Genomic DNA, 17895 nt, shown 5'->3' on the forward strand with positions numbered 1-17895 from the left:
ATGTACAGTTGCTATCAATTATGTTAATTATGAACTTCATCAAGAGTTGTCATACAAAATCTGTTCTACTTCAGTAACTAATTACTTGGGGAAATTATATTAATAGTATGAAGGTTGTTTTTCTTCTCTTTAGGGAAAGCTAAATGGTAAACTAACTTGAAACTATGCAGCACCAAGCATAGACTGTATATTTTTAAATTGTTAATACACCTTTTCTAATCCTTCAGCTGGCAGCCAGAACGCCAGGTTCCATTTAATGAAGTTAGATTACCACCACCACCTGATATAAAAAAAGAAATTAGTGAAGGAGATGAAGTAGAGGTATGTATTTTTAAGTTTATTTTCTTGTGGTGTCTATTTTTTGTATTTAAATATTCTTTTAGGAAAATTAGCATAGTTGATGGATGATAAATCTAATTCCTTTGTTCTTTCTATTGGTGGTAATGGCTGTGTAATCTAGCAGTGCTTGAATTTTGGAGTCAGATAGATCTCACCTGTCGCATTGTTAGCTTTGTAGACTTATCATTATAATTTGGAAGTCATGGATGATAGTACATTTGAATTTTTTTTTTTTTTTGAGACAGAGTTTCGCTCTTGTTGTTCAGGCTGGCGTGCAATGGTGTGATCTCAGCTCACCACAACCTCCACCTCCTGGGTTCAAGTGATTCTCTTGCCTCAGTCTCCTGAGTAGCTGGGATTACAGATGCGCACCACCTCGCCTTGCTAATTTTGTATTTTTAGTAGAGACTGGTTTCTCCATGTTGGTCAGGCTGGTCTCGAACTTCTGACCTCAGGTGATCCACCTGCCTCAACCTCCCAAAGTGCTAGTATTAGAGGTGTGAGCCACCGCTCCCAGGCTGCATTTGAATTTTTAAAAGAATCTGGCATAGAACACTATGTGCTATGGTGTCATTCTTTTCCTTCTTTTTCCTATTTACTTTAAATAATTTGTCTTATGATTTGCCTGGGTGTCTTTATGAAATGACAGTTATTTTACTATAGTGATCATTAACAGAGTTCATGTGTAACAATGTGAAATATTGTAACTAGCTTTTTGCCTTGTAGAATATTATAGAAATGTCTGAGGAAAAATTTAAAAGTACAGAAAAGCAAAAAAATAGAAGTAATAAAGGACGAGGGAAAGAAAAATCACCGCTCAGAGATTTAAAAAGCACTATTCATGTTGTGCATGTTCTTCCAGGCATGTGTGTGTGTGTGTCTGTGTCTGTGTCTGTCTGTCTCTCTCTCTCCCCCGACCCCCACCTCTCAGAATAAAAATGGGATCATGTTATACTGCTTCTTTGTATCTTGCTTTTTTTCACACTTAGTAGATTTTGGATGTCTGTCTTTCCCGTGTTATTTGTGGTTATATAACAAGAAACCTGGAAATAATTTTCAAATGGAACCACATTGGTGATATGATGAATATAATTTTTTTTTTCAATTTTTAAGAAACTGATACCATTCCTCCTTTGTGCTCAAATTTCTTTTCTTTTTTTTTTTTAAAGATGGGGTTTCACCATGTTGGCCAGGCTGGTCTTGAACTCCAACCTCAGGTGATCCACCCACCTCGGCCTTCCAAAGTGCTAGAATTACAGGCGTGAGCCACCATGCCCGGCCACTGTGCTCAAATTTCTTAAACATATTTCTCACTGAAAGTTGCTTGATAGTATTGAAAGATTTTTAAGTTTCGACTGTACCTACTATACATAGGGTGGGTTATGGGAATTGGGGTAGGAGAACTTAACTGATGAAATACCTATCTCAGTGTTTTTACAAACTTTTTTTTTTTCTTTTTTTTTTTTTTTTTTTTTTTTTTTTGGAGATGGAGCCTCACTCTCATCCAGGCTGGAATGCAGTGGTGTGATCTTGGCTCATTGCAGCCTCCGCCTCCTAGGTTCAAACCGTTCTTCTGCCTCAGCCTCCCAAGTACCTGGGACTAAAGGCATGTGCCCAGATTGCTGGGATTACAGACGTAAGCCGCCACTCCCGACCCTACAAACATTTTATTTTATTTATTTATTTATTGTGAGATGGAGTTTCCCTCCTCTCCCAGGCTGGAGTGCAGTGGTGCGATCTTGGCTCACTGCAACCTCCGCCTCCTGGGTTCAAGCAATTCACCTGCGTCAGCCTCCCAGGTAGCTGGGATTACAGGCATGCGCCACCATGCCTGGCTAATTTTTGTATTTTTAGTAGAGACGGGGTTTCACAGTGTTGCCCAGACTGGTCTCGAGCTCATGACGTTAGGTGATCCACCTGCTTTAGCTTCCCAAAGTGCTGGAATTACAAGTGTGAGCCACCACACCTGACCATTTAGAAACGTTTTAAACATGCATATTCTGTACTAAGCACTGCAAATGATTTGGTTATCTGCCAATTTTATTTTACTTTTTTTTTTTTGCAATGGAGTCTCGCTTTGTCACCCAGGCTGGAGTGCAGTGGAGCTATCTCAGCTCACTGCAATCTCCTCCTCCCAGGTTCAAGTGATTCCCCTGCCTCAGCGTCCTGAGTAGCTGGGATTACAGGTACCCACCACCATGCCCAGCAAATGTTTTATTTTAATAGAGACAGGGTTTTACCATGTTGGCTAGGCTTGTCTTGAACTCCTGACCTCAGGTGATCTGCCCACCGTGGCCTACCAAAGTGCTCGGATTATAGGCGTGAGCCACCTCACCTGGCCTGACTTTTTTTAATGATAAATTTTCTTTGAGCTCTCATTAAGATAATATGCTGCGAAGTCAGATAATTGCAGCATTTCAACTTTGGTGGAAGTCAGAGATAAAAGCGTAAAGTGAATGCTTTACTCATTCATGCGGGGCTTGGCTCTTGGCATCCGCACGTAGTTTATAGTTCGATTTTGCAAAAGCAAAATAGTACACAGTGAACTTAGTGCACATAGTTAAAATCCAGGCAGAAGTTTTAAATGGCAGTAAGTTAAGAAATAACTTTTTGTAACGATACCTGTACTGTAGTCTGGCTGTTGTATTAGAGTTCTTGAGGAAAATGTTACTGATGTGCGTGGGGGAGGCACGAGGAACAGTGATGAAGTGACTGCTGCAAATCAGGGAGTGTCAAGTGGGGTTCTGGGTGGTGCTATGTGTGGCAGAGATTGATGCTGCTGATTACTCTCTTCATTTGGACTTTAGATTTTATTGAAAATGTGTTTCTCATTGTTGTAGCTCTTTCTGATAGTTTTCTGTGAGGATGGAAGGGGCTTGATTCATTTTCATTTTTCAAAATTGGTGGTGCAGTGTTTTTCTTTTAGATATTGAATAAGCAGAAGTTAGGTCAAGCAAGGAATGATGTAGGTTTGGACATGTACTAGAATTAGAAATGTGTGGCAGTCAGTTTTGGTAGTAGTGCTTCTTAGACTTTTTTGATGTTGAGACACAAAATTGGTAGCGTGAAGTCTCAGATTAAAGGGAAAACTACTCTTAGTGGAGTGCTGAGGGTGTTGTTAACAGTGTACTTTTTCCGTTCCTGTCCAGGAAGGTCCTGCCCTGTTCCTGAACAGTCTCTGGCTCACCCCTGTGGCCTGCCTCCCCTTCTGTAAATAAGACATTGATGCTAGAGATTGAATGATTGAGAAACGAATCTAGAACTTTAAAAAAAATTTCATGTTATGTTTTATGATTCAGTTCTTGTGAAATTTGCTTTTTTTTTTTTAAATTTTAAAATTTAAAATAGCTGCCCATCACTGAAAATTTGCTCTCTAGAATTTTGTAAGTCATTTGAAATTCAGATGTCATAGTTTTTTCACTTTTGAAAAATTTGAAAATTCATATGAGAAAGTTGAAGTGTAATCTTGCCACCCGTAGAATTTTGGTTTTTTTTTGCCACCATTTATTAAGGATCTATCCATAGTACCTAGAGTGTTTAGAAACTCTTGAGTTAGTACTTTACCAGGTAACGTTTTGAAAGCCGCCTCCCTCAAAGTAATAAAGCTTATTGTAAAAGATTATATGAAGTACTTCCCTCTTAATGTAGGTGTACTTGCCCACCAACCCTAAGTTAAATGTCACTTACCAGCGTTGATTGATTGTCTCTTCTGAGTTTTTTATTTGCATTTGTAAAGGAAATATTTAAGTTGAAAAAATAGGATTGAGTTATATATTTGTGATTTTTGTATTCAGTTAATTAGGATAGCAGACGTTTTGATGTCTTCTCATTTAAATTTACCTCATTTTTTTTTTTTGTTTTTTTGTTTTTTCTCTTCCTTATTTTAAATTTACCTCATTTTTTGTAATCACCTCAAAATTATTTGGTGTGGATATATCAAATTAAAAGCCGTTGAAATTATTACCAAAAATTGTTGCTATTAGCAGAAGAAAACAATACCAGAGTTAAAGTTAATCAGCTTATGTAAATCTTCTGGTAGTATTTTATATTCTAAGAGGTTCAATTGCAGAATCAAAAGGCATGATATTTACGTTTTGAAAAGTACTAAAATGTACAATTTCATCCTCCAAAAATGCCTTCTGGGCACGGTAGCTCACACCTGTAATCCCAGCAATTTGGGAGGCTGAGGCAGGTAGATCACCTGAGGTCAGGAGTTTGAGACCAGCCTGGTCAACAAGGTGAAACCCCATCTCCACTTAAAAAAAAAAAAAAGAAAAAAAATTAGCCAGGTGTGGTGGCGGACGCCTATGATTGCAGCTACTTGGGAAGCTGAGGCAGGAGAATTGCTTGAACCCAGGAGGCAGAGGTTGCACTGAGGCGAGATCATGCCACTCCAGCCTGGGCAACAGTAAGACTCCGTCTCAAGAAAAAAACCCAGATAGCCATAAAACACAAGGATTTCCTACACCATAAGCTACACAAACAAAAAATAGACAATTCACAGAACAAAGGATGAAGAGCCAATAAACTAATTTAAATGATGTACCCATATTACCATTAAGGAAATGAGAATTCAGGAGACATCAGCTTCCATCCACCAAGTTTACAAAACTGTACATATCAACAATATAATACAGTCACTCAGAGTATGAAAAAGATACCTCCAGTGTGTTAACAGAATTATAAAGCGATAATTCAGAAGGCATTAAAAAACTGCCTGGGGAGAAAAACACAATATATAACAGATTTTTATATCTGTTATGTACCACCATGCCCAGCTAATTTTTGTATTTTTAGTAGAGACAGGGTTTCGCCATTTGGCCAGGCTGGTCTCGAATTCCTGACCTCAGGTGATCCGCCCGCCTCGGCCTTCCAAAGTGCTCGGATTACAAGTGCTAGCCACCGTGCACGGCCAAATTTGTAGTGTTTTAATTCAGACATTTAGATTTAGTCACTTTATGAAAGTAACTTGGTCTTTCAGGAGTGAGGTTATTAACGAAGCTTAGAAAACTAGATATTAAGTTTAAAGCTGAATTCAGCATTTCATTGTTTAGTTAGAAAAGCCTCCAGGCAGTTAAGAATGGTTTATTTAGGAAGCCAGGTTAATGGATGGTTATGCTTTAGTGAAAATAGAATAAGGGGTCTAGGTAGTTTTAAAGACATAACCTTTTCAGCAGATCAGTCTTGATGTACCCACAGATTAGCAAGAGATATTCCAGTCTGCTTGGATGAGCTGCCTCTCTTAAGATAGTGCTTCGAATGGGCACTTTCTTTTGATTGTTAGCATATTCTTTTTCTGTACAGTGGTATGATCATGGCTTACTGCAGCCTCAACCTCCCAGTCTCAAGTGATCCTTCTACCTCAGCCTCCCAAGTAGCTGGGACTAGAGGCATTCATCACCACATCTGGCCAATTAAAAAAATTTTTTTTATAGTTATGGGATCTCCCTGTGTTGTCCAGGTTGGTCTCAAATTCCTGGGCTCAAGTAGTCCTCCTGCCTTGGCCTCCAAAAGCTCTGGGGTTACAGGCGTGGGCCACTGTTCCTGGCCATTATTAGACTCCATGCTGGAATACAGTGGAGTGAACACAACTTACTGCAGCCTCAACCTTCTGGGCTCAAGTGATCTTTCCACTTGGAGTAGCTGGGATTATAGGCACATGCTACCATGCTTGGTTAATTTTTGCATTTTACATAGTGATGGGGTTTCACCAGGCTGGTCTTCAACTCTGGAGCTCAAGTGATCTGCCCACCTTGGCCTCCCAGAGTACAGGGATTACCGGTGTGAGTCACCACGCATGGCCTTATTAGACATTTTAGTAAGAGTTTAAACATGGCAAATCCAACTTTTTCATATTTTCCAGGTTTTGATGATATATGTATCCACAATGAATGCAGTTCTCTAAATGTAACTTAACTGCTCAGTAACTGTTAAACATGAACCTAGATTATACTCATTTTATAAATTATCAGATTTAAAATATCTCTAATAAATTTGTTTATCATCACTTCTGGTTATTCTTACACTTGGATAATCAGAATGTAGTTCTGGAACACTTGGAACTTTTACTGGCATTTCATTCTATGAAAGAAGGGATAGCCATCTTTGTGCTGTGATTTTAGCATATTTAGTCAGTTGGATTGACTAATGAATATATTTGCATTTCATTATCTTTTGCATTTACCTTTGTATACATATCTGTCTTTGACATTTCCACTTAAATGAAGTAAATTTTGGCACACAAACATATTTTTAAAAACTTTATTTTCAATTTTTATTTTACTTTTTTTTTTCGGACAGGGTCTTGTTCTGTCACCCAGGCTTGAGTGTAGTGGTTCAATCTTGGCTCACTGCCGTCTCAACTTCCTGGGCTCCATTGATCCTCCCACCTTAGCCTACCATGTAGCTGGGACCACTGTTGTGTGCTACCATGCCTGACTAATTTCTTTTGTATTTTTGGTAGAGACAGAGTTTTGTCATGTTGTCCAGGCTGGCCTTGAACTCCTGAGTTCAAGCATTCCCCCTACTTTGGCCTCCCATAGTGCTGGGATTACAGGTGTGAGCCGCCATGCCTGACCACAGACATCTTAAAAAGATGTAAGAATACTGTCATAAACCATTTTAGAAAACCAGAATGATCTGGGTTCTTGTTGGAGGATTTTGCATGATGAAGTCTCAGTTGAGTGATTAACTGGATGAGAATACACATCATCTTTGCCTTTTCTCCTTAGAAATACGTGGTTTGAGAACATTCGTCTAGGATGTCACCATCCAAAGACTTCATAGTCTGAGATTTTGCTTTGTAAGATAATTTCACATTTATCAGTGGAATCAAGTGTGCTGCTATCTTTTTGGATCTGTTGTCTGATACCTCTAATAATTAGAAAGGCATTCCTCTGTAAATTTTCTTCTCTTTGCAATTATGAGTGAAAAATAAATTCATAATTCTCAATTGGTCAACAGTAGCTACAAGCAGACTACAAGGATGGTGTCTTCAGTCTTTTTGAACTTTCTTGACAGAGATGTGGTACCTCGGGCTATACAGTAAGGAACCTGTATGATGACACAGCGTTAACAATTTATTTCACTGTTGTGTCCTTCTAGGTGATGCCGTCACTCCTCTGTTCCATTTTAGTCTTTATTTAAAACATAGCTGAGAATAACTGATGAATGTTGATGAAATAGTAAAATGTTTCAAGATATAGGAAAAATAAGATCACTAGATTCTACCTTACATTTATAAAAGGGCCCAGTGGATACATAAAATAATTGCAGAATAAGGGTGAGTTTTATTCTAGTCTTAAAAAAGTAAACTTTCTTGTTTTTTGTATATGTCTAAGGAAGAATAAAGTCATGAGATACTGATCCCTTTGAATAGTTAGATCTGTTTATAAAAGAAATGGAAAAGCTAATTGAGTTTAATGGATCCTGATTGGTATATTGGACTTCCTGTTTTTCTCATAGCTTTTTTCTAATCACGGTGTACAGTAAAGTTGATTAGTAGGTTTTGGTTTATTCATTTCCAGTTCCAGTATTCCTACCACTTCTCAGATTACTCTCAAATCATCCTGATAGAAGCTTCAGGCTTTCTAAAACTTTTTGTCTTTAGTTGTTTATGTTTGTCTCCCAGATGGCTGTTAACACCCACTGATAGGTTTCCCTGGCCATCTCTGCGAGGGCAATCATTCTTGGTTTTTATTGGTTCTTAACTTGTTTCTTCTCAGCCCCCCTTTTCTACCTTTCCATATATTGAAAATATAATACATTAAGCTGTGTTGTATCATAAGAAATAACTAGAATACCAAGTGAAAACTTCTGTGATATGTTAATAAAACTGATATTTATAAAGAATATAAGACTACTTTTTTTGTGGATAGGAGTTTTTTTGTTGTTCTTGTTTTGTTTTGTTTTGTTTTGTTTTGTTTTTTTGAGATGGAGTTTCTCTCTAGTTGCCCAGGCTGGAGTGCAGTGGCGTGTCTCCTGAGTTCAAATGATCGACCTGCTGCCTCCTCCCGAGTAGCTGAGATTATAGACGCCTGCCACCATGCCCGGCTAATTTTTGTATTTTAATAGAGACAGGGTTTTACCATGTTGATCAGGCTGGTCTCGAGCTCCTGATCTCAGGTGATCCACCTACCTTGGCCTCCAAAGGTCTGGGATTACAGGCATGAGCCACAGCGCCTGGCCTGAATAGAAGTTTTGTAAGATACTTAGTATACTCTGCTGGATGGACTGAATGTATGTAGTTTTTTTGTTACTCACACAGTTTTAGTACATTTGCTTTAGGTTCTTTAGCAAGGGATCTAAGTGTCATATCCCTGATGAAATTTAAAAATTAGGTTAATCACTTTCTGAGAATAATATTTAATATTAACAATGTTGACAGAAATAGGAAGACCTATGTCATACATTATTTAAAACTCCTTTTTAAGAGCATTTCTTTAAAATGCTTACGTTTAGTTAACCTCATGGATATGGAATTAATTTCCAAGAAGCTAAATTGCCCAAAAAAGTATAGTTTTATTTTTAAGTACTAAATTTAAGTGTAGCTATCACTTTTATTATATTGCATTTATTATACCAATTTAAATAAAATAGCAATTTTGATTCTTAACTTTAATGGGATTGGACATTTATACCAAGTCATTATTTACAGCATTGAAATCTTTTGGGGATGAATGGATATAGGCATTTTGTTTTCCTTCTCAGGTATATTCAAGAGCAAATGACCAAGAGCCATGTGGATGGTGGTTGGCTAAAGTTCGGATGATGAAAGGAGAAGTAAGTAGTCTTAACACTTGCTTTGTGACTAGTTTCTAAGGAAACACCTCAGTGCTTGGTTTTTGTAAATGTTACTTCTACTGTCAGTTTTATTTCTAAAAGCCCACCTGAGAAATAGTTGATCAAACATTTCAGAAGTTCATTAGCATTAATTTCTGTTTGTGTTCTGTATTGGCAAACACCAAAGCTGCACTCCAGAGGTACACCTCAAGCATGTAAGGATCACCAAGGTTCATGCTTGTAAGAACTTACCATCTAGTTGAGGCAAATCAGATTGATGTAACTAAGCTGTGCTTAGTGTTTGTGCCACATGGGGGAGGGTCCATTGGTTAAGCTGAGCAAGGTAATTAGAACTTCATTTAAACTTCATTATTTTTGTTCATATGGGATTTTAAAAGTATTTTGATGTCTTTTAGTTTTATGTCATTGAATATGCTGCTTGTGATGCTACTTACAATGAAATAGTCACATTTGAACGACTTCGACCTGTCAATCAAAATAAAACTGTCAAAAAAAATACCTTCTTTAAATGCACAGTGGATGTTCCTGAGGATTTGAGAGAGGCGTGAGTAATTTTATTTACTATTGAATTGTTTTTTGACTTAAGAGGATTTTTCAGTGCTACAAAACATTTTCCCAAATGCCCGATCAAAACCTTTTGATGGAAAGTCATCTTAATGAACAAAGGTTTTAATGGGGGATGTCAAAATGAAACACTGACTTTGTATTACAAGTCTCCTCTAAATTTAATCTGTTACTGAGGTCTTACACATGAATTAATTTTTCTCTAGGTGTGCTAATGAAAATGCACATAAAGATTTTAAGAAAGCAGTAGGAGCCTGCAGAATTTTTTACCATCCAGAAACAACACAGCTAATGATACTGGTAAGATAACATCATATTTTAAAGTAGATTGTTAATGGATACTGCACAGATTTTATTATTAGATATTTCAAAAGAGAAAAGCTAAGGTCAACTTAGTGTATAGTGAATTATTTATTAAAACAGTGTGGGAGAAAAATTTGCAGCTATAAAATGTTAATTTTGATTTCTTCTGGAGTAAGGAGAAAAAATTCTTAACATGACATTCTTAACATAAAATTCTTAACATGTGAGAACCTGGATTTTTTTCCCAACCAAACGTATTCTGAATAGCAGATCTAAATAATACAGGAATTCAGAAAGGAAAGTGTGATTACTCAGAGTACTGAATGTTAGTTGAAAGGAGTGTAGTAGATGAGATGCAGGGAACGCTTTGTATAGAAGATGGTATTTGTGCTATTTGGAAGAATGATTAAAGTTTTGAGTAATTAGCTTGTTTGTTTATAGTCTGCCAGTGAAGCAACTGTGAAGAGAGTAAATATCTTAAGTGACATGCATTTGCGAAGTATTCGTACGAAGTTGATGCTTATGTCCAGAAATGAAGAGGCCACTAAGCATTTAGAAGTAAGTGGGTTTACCTACAAAAGAATTCTGTGTGTCCTATTGAGTTTTTGTTTGTTTTTTTGGAGACAGATTCTGGCTCTGTCACCCAGAGTGCAGTGGCGCGATCTTGGCCTACTGCAACCTCTGCCTCCCTTGTTGAAGCAGTTCTCTTGCCTCAGCTTCCATGTAGCTGGGATTACAGGTGTGTACCACCCAGCCCAACTAATTTTTGTATTTTGGGAGACGGGTTGTTGTCATGTTGGCCAGGCTGCTCTTGAACTCCTGGCCTCACGTGATCGCCTACCTTGGCCTCCCAAAGTGCTGGGGTTATAGGCATGAGCCACCGTGCCTGGCCCCCATTTAGTTTTATAAGTATATTTTTCAAGTTTCTTGCTTCAAACTAAGGCCACCTAGGACCTCTGTTTCGTGACTATCTAGAGTTGTCGTGTCTTTAGAATTACTTTTCCATTTTACCTTTTATCAAATGTAGCCTTTCCTTTGCTAAATGCCCATTAACTTGTTGGTAGGACTTAGATGACAGGTACCAAAAACCTAAGAAACTAGAGATACTGGGTAGACTGTATTGCTGGTTCTTTACTTTGTATTTAACCTTTTTATTTTTTTAACTGCCCTGTTTATCAGTCCTGCTATTTTTCATCATTAACTACTTCATTGTAACGGCTCTTGTGTGAGAGGAGAGGAGGATTAGGAGTGGGGCATTGCCGGGCGTGGTGGCTCACGCCTGTAATCCCAGCACTTTGGGAGGCCGAGGCGGGTGGATCACGAGGTCAAGAGATCAAGACCATCCTGGTCAACACGGTGAAACCCCGTCTCTACTAAAAATACAAAAATTAGCTGGGCACGGTGGCGCGTGCCTGTAATCCCAGCTACTCAGGAGGCTGAGGCAGGAGAATTGCCTGAACCCAGGAGGCAGAGGTTGCGGTGAGCCGAGATCGCGCCATTGCACTCCAGCCTGGGTAACAAGAGCGAAACTCCGTCTCAAAAAAAAAAAAAAAAAAAATATTAAGCTTGTCATTACATCTCTGACTTGTCCTGAGGTCATCTGTTTTGTCCTCTTCTCCTTGCTACACTACTAGGATAGTTGTTTTTCCACTCACCCACTCTCTAGATCTAGATGAACACACGTGCGTGCATGCACTGTGCTGTCTTAGAGAAACTGAGATATGTTTATTATCCTTAGGACAAATTTGGAAGTGTTCTCATTGAAAGTTCTGAACAAGGGATACGTGAACATATCTGCCTATATCTGGAAAAATGTTTTAGACTAATAAAATAGACTAATAAAACAGTTTTTTCCCCCATTCATTTTATGACATATTAGATGAGTTTAATTTATTTTTTAAGAGATTGAGTTTTGGCCTTTTTTTAACTTAATTTTTGTGGGTTTTTTCTTCTCAGGTATTTCTTCACACTGTGATAAAGCACATATAAAACTTAGCATCATAACCATTTCTAAGTGTACGCTTCGTAGTTAAGTATATTTTACATTATTGATAAATCTTCAGGACTTCTCATCTTGTAAAACTGAAAATCTATACCTTTTATACAGCTGCTCATTTTCTCCTTTCCCCAGTCCCTGGCAACCATCATTCTACTTTCTGTTGCTATAAATTTGACTATTTTAGATACCTCATGTAAGTAAAAGCATTTTAGTCTTTTTTTGTGACTGGTATATTTAACTTAGCATCAAGGTTCATTTATGTAGCCTGTATCAGAATTTCCTTTTTAAGGCAGAATGTATATATAACATTGTGTTTATTCATTCATTGGCCTGTATATCTGGGTTCTTTCACTTCTTTATAATGCTGTAAACATGGATGTGCAATAAAACATTTTGTGGCCGTGTGTGGTGGCTCATGCCTATAATCCCAGCACTTTAGGAGTCTGAGGTGGGAGGATTGCTTTAGTCCAGGAGTTCGAGAAAAGCCTAGGTCTCAGTGGTGCGTGCCTGTATTGGAGGCTGAAGTGGGAAGATTGCTTGAGCTCAGTAAATTGAGGCGGCAGGGAGCCACGATCACACCACTGCACCCCCAGTCTTGGTGACATTGAGAGAGCCTGTCTCAAAAACACCAAACAAAAAACCATTTTGTATTTTGATCTTTTATATTCTAATTTTCCTTTTTTATTAGTGCACAAAACAACTTGCAGCAGCTTTTCATGAGGAATTTGTTGTGAGAGAAGATTTAATGGGCCTGGCAATAGGAACACATGGTAGTAACATTCAGCAAGCTAGGAAGGTTCCTGGAGTTACCGCCATCGAGCTAGATGAAGATACCGGAACATTTAGAATCTATGGAGAGGTAAGTTCTCTGTCTCCTGCCTTGGCCTTTACTGTAATGTATTAACAATCTGTTGTTTGATTATATTTTTATCTGAAATTCCAGTTTTGCAGTGAAATACTTTTGAGGTAGAATTTATTCAGTTAGCATCAGTCAGCCTCATAATCATGACTTAAGATAAATTGAAGCTGATTTTGTACTGGGGGCACTGAAAGATTTACTGAGTAATTAAGGATGTAGTGTTTTTTAATTGAAATTTCTTAACTGCTTCTAGTTTACTTCAGTTTTATGCCCATATCAAATAATTTATCCAATTTTTTTTTTGAGTGCTTACTGTGTGCCATACACTGGTAGGAGTAAATGGCATATATTAGAATAGCTTTTCTAGAACTTGAATTTCTGTAATACTTCATCACTAGTGAATCATGACATTTGCAGGGGTAGGAAATTAGTAAGTTATTTTTAAATTGTAATTCAGCCAGGTGTAGTGGCATACACCTGTAGTCCCATCTACTTGGGAATCTGAGGCAGGAGGATTACTTGAGCCCATGAGTTTTAATCCAGCCAGGGCAACATAGAGTTTAAATATATATATATATATACACACACGTGTGTGTATATATATATATATATAATATATATGTATATGTATACACACACATCTATTTTTATGTATATAAATTGAGACCATCCTTCAAATTTGAGTAAGTGAATTTTTTTTTTAAATAAGAGACAAGGTTTTGCCATATTGTACAGGCTGGTCTTGAACTCCTGAGCTCAAGTGATCTGCTTGCCTCAGCTTCGCAAAGTGCCGGGACTATAGGCATGAGCCACTATGCCTGGCCTGGATTTTTTTTTTTTTTTGAATGACAATTTTGTGTCTTGACTTTTTATACATAGCTCTGTGAAAAGCTTCTTTCACATAGTAAAGCTGACTGGAGGCTTCATTTTTAATTTTGAAAACTTTAAAAGTAGATAGTATAACATAGTAATTAAGACAGCCAGGCATGGTAGCTCATGTATGTAACTCCAGCAGTTTTGGAGGCTGAGGCAGGAAGATCACTTGAGGCCAAGACTGAGTGGCTGCAGTGAGCTGTGGTTGTACCATTGTCCTCTAGCCTGAGCGACAGAGCCAAGGTTCTGTCCTTCTTGTTGAGGAGGAGGAAAAGAAGAACAAAAAAAGACAGCCTTTGGAGCTATACTGCCTGGGTTGGAATTCTATCTACCACTTTAGTAGGCTTGGAGTACGTTACTTTACTTCCTTGTATAAGTGTTCTCATTATAAAATAATAACAGTAGTACTTTCCTTAATATAGTTCTTAAGGATGGAGTATATTGTAAAAAATACCGTATATGGTATGTCATGTAGTGAGCACACAATAATTTGAGCTATTGTTTTAATATTTTTTTAAAATTTTATTTGCTTTTTTTTTTTTTTTTTTAAAAAGAGGGTATACTCTGTTGCTCCGGCTGAAGTGCAGTAGTGTGATCATAGCTCACTGCAGCCTCAAACTTCTGGGCTCGAGCAATCCTCTGGCCTCAGCCTCTTGAGTAGCTGGGACTACAGGCCTGTGCTTCCATGCTGGGCTAATTTAAACATGTATCTATATATTTTGTAGAGAAGGGGGTTTCCTGTGTTGCCCAGGCTAGTGTCAAACTCTTGGCTTAAATGATCCTCCTACATTGGCCTCTCAGAGTGCTGGAATTACACACGTGAGCCCACCACATCTGGCCTTAGCTATGGTTATTGAAGAACAAATGTTAAAAATGAAAGTAACTTTATTGAGAGGTAGAAAGTTCATTTAGAGACTCACTCCCAACCCTCTAGTCATTTAAAATTATACTCATTAGAAATTATGAATTTTGATTATCTTATCAGACAGAAGGTACTTTTTAAAAATGCATCTCTGCAAAAATAGCTTTTTAAGTCATATACCTGATTTTGAGAATAAATAAAATAATTCAGACAATTTAGACAATTTGTATTGTTAACATTCAACATGAGAATTAAAACCTAGGAGTATATTTAGGATTGGGTTGAAGTTTGGCTGTTCAGCAGCTGTGTAATGTAAACTCTGATACTAAATTTCTCAGCAGCTTAAAAAAGATTTTACAGATGTTATTTTTGGTTTTAATAGTACTGACTGATTTGGGGTTTTTAAAAATGATTTTTTTAAGTACTTTGTGAATCACTTCACCTGAAATCTCTCCTCAATGGAATGAGCATAATCTTTTACTAAAATATAATCATTCAGAATTTTCTCTTTTCTCATCTCTTTGTTGTGGATTGTGGGTTGCTTCAAGATTGAAAAAGGATTTCATTTTTACTTTTCCCCTCATCTACAGAGTGCTGATGCTGTAAAAAAAGCTAGAGGTTTCTTGGAATTTGTGGAGGATTTTATTCAGGTTCCTAGGAATCTCGTTGGTAGGTACTTTTACTAAATGTTAAATAAACGTTTAGTTACATACAGCAACTATTGAAAACTAGTCTTGTAGTCTAATAACCTTTTTCCACTTCTGTGTACAATTATTTAGATAGCAATACTTATTTTTTTTGGTGATAACATTTTGTGTGACTTGTAACTTGTTTTTGTCATGTTAAAAAGTAAAGATGTTTGTTTCTTCTCTACAGGGTGACCCACTAATAAGGCCCAGGGTTTTTATAAGTTTGTCATTACAGTTTTTTGTAAGCCTTCTCATCCCATGGGTTCTTTCCTATTATTCTCACTCCCTTATGGTCTTTTCATCATTAATTTATATTCGTCAAAATTATGATAGTACTTTTTGAGAAGGTATTTGTGATAATTGTTTAGTGCAGAAGAAAAGTAACAGTGAACTAACAAACAATAGGGTTATAAAATTGTACACAGTAGGTCCTGAGTAACAAGTTGTTGCAAAGGCATAGAATAATAAGGTAAGAACTTACTGGCAGGAGAGAAGGATGATGATGTGAGGAGAGGTTTCACTATTAGTTATTTGACACCATTACTGAAACTGTTGTACCCATGGATTATAGTTAAGTGACGAGAATTTGAAGCTGGTTAAATGAGCACTGTAGCTTGGAGTGAGTTAATTTGTAGCTCTGTTACTATGCCCTGCATCTGTGCTGTCTGTCTTTTAGGTGCTGTGTGAGGCAATCAGGAAGGCTTTAGTTATGTGTTAAATACGCAGTGACTATACCAAAAATTGACTCTTGTAAATACTTAATATAAAAAGAAGCATCAAGATAATGTAGTGAGTTTACTAGAAGGGGGATGAGTTTTTGTTCCCTGTTATCTCTCAATTTTTTTTTGATGCTAAGGAAATACTTTCAGCTTCTTCGGTTCCATTTATATAATATGGCCTGTTCTGCCTTTAGGAAATGATTTAACTACAGGCATTCTATTTGTTAAATTGTGTAAAACAAACATTAATAGAAAAATTTTTAAAAACCTCTTTCTTTTTTTTTTTTGAGATGGAGTTTCGCTCTTGTTACCCAGGCTGGAGTGCAATGGCGCGATCTCGGCTCACTGCAACCTCCGCCTCCTGGGTTCAGGCAGTTCTCCTGCCTCAGCCTCCTGAGTAGCTGGGATTACAGGCACGTGCCACCGTGCCCAGCCAATTTTTTGTATTTTTAGTAGAGACGGGGTTTCACCATGTTGACCAGGTTGGTCTCGATCTCTTGACCTCGTGATCCGCCCGCCTTGGCCTCCCAAAGTGCTGGGATTACTGGTGTGAGCCACCGCGCCCGGCTCTAAAAAACCTCTTTCATTCTAAAAAGATTGTTTTATTGGTCATTAATGAGTAGTGCATTCAGGAAAAGTAGTTAACAACACAGCAGTTTGTTTCTTGGAATTCAACTATTAGTATTTATGTAAAAAGCCTGCCTTTTTTTTTTACCCCCCCGCCGATAGTCTTGCTTTGTCACCCAGGCTGGAGTCAGTGGCATGATCTCAGCTCACTGCAGCCTCTGCCTCCCAGGTTCAAGCAATTCTGCCTCATCCTCCTGAGTAGCTGGGACTACAGGCATCCACCACCATGCTTGACCGATTTTTGTATTTTTAGTAGAGACGGGGTTTTACCATATTGGCCAGGCTGGTCTCATCCTGACTTTGCCTCAGCTTCCCAAAATGTTGGGATTGTAGGCATGAGCCACCATGCCTGGCTATAAAAAGTCTTTCAGTTCTGCTCAAACATTTGGATAGGTGTGGCATTATTGCCAGTTGTGTAAGCTCTGCTTTATTTGTTCTTGGTATACCTTTGTTCACTGTAGACTGAAGTGCTAGAAAGATGACTTGAGATGTTAAAATTGAATATAAACTTGAAGAATTTTGTATCATTATAAATATACATAGGTAGGGTCCACAGTGTTATCAAATGTTTATCAGTATCAAATGGAATCCTTTCACAAGAAAGCTGCTTTTGCAAAATGATGCCCTTTAAAAAAAAAAATTGTAATTATTGACATCTATCAGTACTAACATTGTGGTAACTGCTCTATAGAGCATAATTGAACTTTACTAAGGTCACACTTATTGCTGGTTTTTTTTTTTTTTTTTTTTTTGAGATGGAGCTTTGCTCTTGTTCCCCAGGCTGGAGTGCAATGTTGTGATCTCAGCTCACTGCAACCTCCGCCTCCTGGGTTCAAGCGATTCTCCTGCCTCAGCCTCCCAAGTAGCTGGGACTACAGGCATGCACCAGCACACTTGGGCTAAATTTGTATTTTTAATAGAGACGACCAGGTTTTTCCATGTTGATCAGGCTGGTCTCGAACTCCCAACCTCAGGTGATCCTCCTGCCTCGGCCTCCCAAAGTGCTGGGATTACAAGCGTAAGCCCCCATGCCCAGCTGGTTTCCTCGCTTGTAAAAATAATTTGGCAGTGGGTTTGTGAAAGGGAACTGGGTTTCTTTTCAATCCAAGTCTATCAATTATAAAAGATAGCCTTGGTCTTAGACAGTTGTGATCTTAGTTGAGTAAAAATTTCTGGTGTTTCAAAAATAAGAAAATTGGGTATGTTAGTAGTTCTCAGATCATTGTCTTTATTCAGTGAAGTGGTGAGTACCTCTTGTC

General features: G+C 37.8%; 1 protein-coding gene across 6 annotated transcripts in view; it reads left to right on the forward strand.

Annotated features, from left to right (window-relative positions):
• FXR1 (FMR1 autosomal homolog 1) overlaps positions 1–17895 on the forward strand; it is a 64022-nt gene that overhangs the window by 21927 nt on the left and 24200 nt on the right. For all 6 annotated transcript variants that reach the window (XM_012456965.3, XM_012456944.3, XM_012456953.3 and 3 more), the window contains exons 3-9: positions 228–321; positions 9049–9120; positions 9537–9685; positions 9912–10005; positions 10450–10566; positions 12696–12866; positions 15192–15270. In XM_012456965.3, coding sequence (XP_012312388.1) covers positions 228–321; positions 9049–9120; positions 9537–9685; positions 9912–10005; positions 10450–10566; positions 12696–12866; positions 15192–15270 — 776 coding nt within the window. The remainder of the gene's footprint in view (positions 1–227; positions 322–9048; positions 9121–9536; positions 9686–9911; positions 10006–10449; positions 10567–12695; positions 12867–15191; positions 15271–17895) is intronic.

The sequence above is a fragment of the Aotus nancymaae genome, unplaced genomic scaffold (assembly GCF_030222135.1).
Source record: "Aotus nancymaae isolate 86718 unplaced genomic scaffold, 86718_ANA_hifiasm-v0.15.2.pri h1tg000067l, whole genome shotgun sequence".
In the NCBI taxonomy this organism is placed as follows: domain Eukaryota; kingdom Metazoa; phylum Chordata; class Mammalia; order Primates; family Aotidae; genus Aotus; species Aotus nancymaae.